At 35.2% G+C, this 5,528-nt stretch overlaps 1 protein-coding gene across 1 annotated transcript; it reads left to right on the forward strand.

Annotated features, from left to right (window-relative positions):
* Positions 1–2,546: 2,546 nt before the first annotated feature.
* Positions 2,547–5,330, forward strand: LOC122037881 (truncated transcription factor CAULIFLOWER A-like). Its single transcript, XM_042597338.1, has 8 exons — positions 2,547–2,731; positions 3,539–3,626; positions 3,752–3,813; positions 3,947–4,046; positions 4,505–4,546; positions 4,646–4,687; positions 4,895–5,016; positions 5,145–5,330. Exons 1-8 carry the CDS (start codon positions 2,547–2,549, stop codon positions 5,227–5,229), a joined length of 726 nt encoding a protein of 241 aa, XP_042453272.1. The 3' UTR covers positions 5,230–5,330.
* The last annotated feature ends 198 nt before the right edge of the window (positions 5,331–5,528 follow it).

The raw sequence follows: 5,528 nt of genomic DNA on the forward strand, positions 1-5,528 counted from the left end.
AGAAGGCTGGCTAGGGATGTGGCTGCTCTACTGACCTCGCGAAGACTCCGTTCTGATCTATAAAACAAGAAATCAGTGCTGAGCCAGGGAAGGGGTCCCCGATGTTGGCCCTCTAATGCTCAAGTCAATCACCGGAATAGTAGAAGAAGGTGGAGCAACAGTGAAAGCAGCGAAAACACAGGCGTGAACAATGAATATCACATACCTCCGTCGGTACATGAACCCCCTTTATATAGTGCCCCAGTGGACGACGTGCACACTCCTTAAGGCGCGGGTATGCTTTCCCAGCCGTCCTATGAAAGGACGTGTCAGAAAAGTGTCTCTGACACCATACCTTAACAAGCATGCAAATCCGTGATGAGATAGTAGAAGCTTCCGTCGTACGATTCGCCTATTGATCATGTCTTGTAGTCAGCGACATTACCTTCCAAAGGGATATTAAGAGATACGAGAATGGTCCCACTGTTTCGGCCGAGCGAGGTATCCGCTCGGCCGGGACTCCTTCAATCGGTCGACCTCTGCTACTTTTCCCGTAGTGACTTGGTTCAATATATTGTTTATGTTCGACCGGACAAGCGCTCCGATCATCTTAACGTTCCTATAATCCGTAATGAGTATTTGATGTTCTTGTTGTAGTGGTTTTGAACGTACGTGCGTTCTGCTAGGACAAGCTATTGGTCGATCGGACACTTCACACCCGATCAACAACTGAAGTCGACCTCCGCTCGGGAAACTTTTGGTGATTGATTTTCCGACGTTGACCACCTTGATTTTGACCTCCACTTTGATTGCTATCTCCGTCCTTGATCCGCACTTGGTGGACTTCTTTTATCACCGCATCAAGTGATATGAAATTATGACAAATACGTATATCAATCGAGAAAAAAAAATTTAAAAAATTGATCAATAATAATAACATATGATAAAATTTATTTAAATATAATATAATTTAATAAAAAATAAAATTTAATGACATAACAAAATTCATATAACCGATCATATAGAATAAGACTTTAATTATTATTGATATAATATTTTCTCATACTTTAGCATGATATTCTGTTCAACCTGGTCATGATATCCTCTTGTACGAGGACGAAGGGACAAAAAAAAAACTTACTTCGTCATAATTACTTTGCTTCTTGCATCGTACGTTCTCAATGGCTGCAGTTGCCTGATGCAGATGGAAACGCTGGAAAAGCAATTCCGTACGTCTTCGACGCGACAGCGGTGGGGCACCCGAGGATTGTGGATCGAAAGGCACGATATGGAGATCATGCAAAAGTTGGAACAAACGGGTGAATGCAGAACTTTGATTGATAATTTCGATTACAGTATCTAATTCCTAGCCTCTCTCGGCTGTCGGCAGTAAGTACATCAGGAAAGAGAATATGAATCCTCGTTCCAAAATGAGATGATTGGAATCTCTAGGTTTCCTAAATCACATGAGGAGCGATGATCTAACGCCAACACTCAAGGAACAGAATCAGTCCTGCAATCTTTCATTAAGATAGAGTTTCTGTTGTGAAGGAGACAGACCGAATGTATACGTGTCTGCCTTCTAAAATCCTAAAGTTGCGTGGACCTCATCGCCGCAGCCGCTCAGAAACTTGCCTTGCCCTCTCCAAACTCGACACGCAGTCGCCGAAGCCTTTTTTTTCTCATTTGGCGGGCTTCCCCTCCTCCTCATCCTTTAAGCGAAAATTAAACGAACGTCACGTCGCAACTTTACGAATCGCTACCTCTTGTAAAAAATATTAAATAGACGTCCTGCCAATTCTATTTATTTTCTCAATCGAATTTTAAAATTTAGAATTTCAGATATGATATATCTACTACATATAGATAGTTAGAAGTCTTGGGTCAGTTTTTAACAGGTATAAAATATCTCAGGTGTAGAGTTAGAAGTCTAACTACTACAGTAAGTTATAAACTATGTATTATGTTTAATCAAGGATGAAAATTTAATAATATTATACTTTCAAATTATAAAATTAATCGAGAGGATTCATTGAACATACTAAAATTAAATTATTTGACTATGATCTATTATTATAACTATCTGTTAGTTATTTAAATAATATCATTCTGATATATTAATTTTGGACCTAAAAAAAAGTATTTAAAAAATCTACTGGATGTAAAATCAATTGCTACTGTAATATATTGTTTTTGATAGATTAAGAAGGAAAGACCCGTGATTATGGTGCAGCGATTTTATATTTAAGGTTTAATTTTGACTGTGATGTACTGTAAGATGTTTTTTCTAATAGAACGATAAATAATATTGGTCACTTTAAATTTAAACTGTAGCTATGAATGATTTTAGAATAAAAATTAATTTAGGCATTAAATTTTAAAATAAAGAATTTAGAATGTTTAAAAAATAAAAAGATATTTTAGATGGGGATATAGCATCATTTTTGATATTTTTATGAAAAAAAACTCATTTGATGATTTAAAATTGGGTTTTGCCCATTTCATTTCTATGTGTCTAGTCAAGAGAGAGAGAGAGAGAGAGAGAGAGAGAGAGAGAGAGAGAGAAGATGGGAAGAGGGAGGATTGAAGTGCTGAGGATAGAGAACAATGTCAACAGGCAGGTGACGTTCTCCAAGAGGAAGACCGGTCTGCTCAAGAAGGCCTACGAGCTCTCGGTTCTCTGCGACGTGGAGCTCGGACTCATCATCTTCTCCGGTCGCGGCAAGCTCTTCCACTTCTCTACCGCCTCAAGGTTTTGTGTGTGTGTGTGTGTGTTTTTTTTTTTTTGCAATTTTATTTAACTTTTCATCTATAGTCCTCTAATCTTTCAGCATCTCTATTCTTCTTCCACTGTAGTTTGTTCGTGATGGCGATAAATAGGGTTGGAGCTGTTCATAATCCGATACATAACACAAGAAACCTAATTAGAAAATCACAAGATCTTCATAAAAAACTTTCTTTGTGATGGGACGCTTTTGCCCTAGTTTAATTAAGATCGTAAACACTTGTTTGTTGCTAACATCTACAGTTGTAAAAACAGAGTTGCTAGCTACCGGATGAGCTGCAGTTCTCTGATTCAATTGCGGAACTAATAGTCATTAGTCACATATCTGATTCAAGTAGTCAAACTGTATGCTTATCAAGATAAGATATTGATCCAATTATTGAATTCATTAGTCACATCCATCTAATCCAGATCCACTGTTTAAACTACAAATTCTAACTTGAAAAAAATGCATTCCTTCTATCACAATCACAATTTGGTGACAATTGATTGAAACCAAATACTTAGCCATATCTCAAAATAACTAATTAATATCCTATATATAATAACATAAATGAACCCGATAGAAAAGCCATAAAATAATTAAACTATTAAATAAACTAAACCACATACTGCAGTTATTACAATTAAATAACTCCATTTGTAATTTTATAATTTTTAGAAAAACTTGAGCTATTTTCACTGAAAGCTTCACTATTATTTTCTTAGGTTAATCTCTGTTTGCTCTGTTGTATGATATATTGTTTACCACTGATCTTTTTCCAATTGAACCAGTTTGCTTAACATAATTGAGCAGTACAGAAGGTGTAGCCATAACAATAATCCAACAGAATCCTGGGACTCATCAAATAATGAGACACAGGTGAATTAATGAACTACACTCCCTCTTCTGTTTAACTAATTAATTATGCTTTTGCATCGCCATTAAGTTCATGTATTCCTTGTATTAATCTCTCTTAATTTGTCTACCTGCATTGAAAAAAACAGAATAATTACCTTGAATTCTTGAGGCTGAAAACACGAATTGACTTTCTTCAACGTTCTCAAAGGTATTAATTTATTTGATTTTAATTTAGTTTCGCTTCATGAATTTGTCTCTTTCTAGTTTATATATATTTCTGTATTGTATTCATATTGCTGGAGAAGTGATTAATTATATATTAAGATAATCTGCTATTGCAGGAACCTGCTTGGTGAAGATCTACAGTCCCTAAACATTAAAGAGCTCGATCAGCTTGAGAATCAAATTGAAGTATCATTAAGCCATATCAGATCAACAAAGGTAGGTGAAATTTTAGAGGAATATTTATGCGAAGAGAAGTTTCTTTATATTTATGATGAGTTGTTCACTCTTTAATTGATGCAATTATTGGTTATATTTGGAGCATTAATCTTGCTCCAAATAACCAAAAGAAGAAGAAAATACACTCAAGATGTTGATCGGTAAGTTGACCCACAGATAACTCACAATTGTTGAAGTGAGAATGATGTTGAGGAGGCTCCATGCAGGATCAAGATATGAATATGCTTGTTCTTCATTCGATAAAATTTGGTTCCAGACCTATTCTTAGTGTCTGTACTTCTTTAAAGACTTGTTCTTCTTCACAATGTTTGTGTGTGCGTGTGGATATATTTGACATTTCTAAATTATATAACATTATAATATCGAAGAGGATCGATAGAAAGCTTTCCATTTAATTATATTTGATATGAAACTGCACGTATTTTCCTGTCTTGCAGAGCCAAGTAATTACTAATGAGATATCAGATCTTAAATGCAAGGTATTTCACAGTCCAGAATATTAATTGTTCTTACATTTTTTATTTTATTTTATTAAGACACATATCCTGTGTGACCACATCACTTGTAAATGTATGCAGGAAAACAAGTTGCAAGAATTTAACACAACCCTGAGAAAGAAGGTAGTTCATGAAGTTGCTTAGTTCCAAAATATTTGTTATCCATTTTTTAAAATTCTTTTTCTTAGCAATAAGAAAATCGATTTACATAGACAATCCTTTAGAGCATGACTTATGTGATATATATATATATATATATATATATATATATATATATATATATATAAAAGAAGTTATTTACATTCGTTTTTTTTTGCTTCTTGCTATCAGTTGCAAGAAATTGTTGCAGATGATTTCCTCCATAGCTCAATGCAAGAAGGTGACAATAGCAATATCAAGTCCGGTCGGTCAGAGTTTCACCCTCTGGAATGTGATCCTTCGGTGCAAATTGGGTAAATGCTCAATTATTTAGCTACTCTCTTCTGAAATCATAGATAGGGTAGTTAGCCTTAAGACATGCGGATTGATCTAACCTTATTCGTGTTCTAAGTTTTTTCCTTTTAATGGATATTATTTGCAGGTCCAATCCCTCTGTGGACCTATTGAGTGGAGAAATGGCTTTCATGGCCGAAGATGTTGATGAATTTGTCAGGCAATGGATGTGAAGATGTTCATCTCAAACTATACATACAGACTTTTTAAAGATATTTGATATTTTGAGAACATATGTGAAAAAGGCAATAAATGGTGTGCGTTTATGTAAAAAGATCACATTGTACAAATAATATTACAGACGGACGATGAGAAGAAAAAGCGCCACAGTCACAGTTTAGTCCTTAAACTTCAAGCTTTTGCCTCGGTGGACTCCTGAAGCGGTTTGATTAGCGGAACTGCATTTTCCAGAAGTAGTGTTGTTTGATAATTTAAAGTTTAGGAGCCCTTTTTTAGACATTTTTGAAACTTA

Source organism: Zingiber officinale, chromosome 1A (assembly GCF_018446385.1).
Source record: "Zingiber officinale cultivar Zhangliang chromosome 1A, Zo_v1.1, whole genome shotgun sequence".
NCBI lineage: Eukaryota > Viridiplantae > Streptophyta > Magnoliopsida > Zingiberales > Zingiberaceae > Zingiber > Zingiber officinale.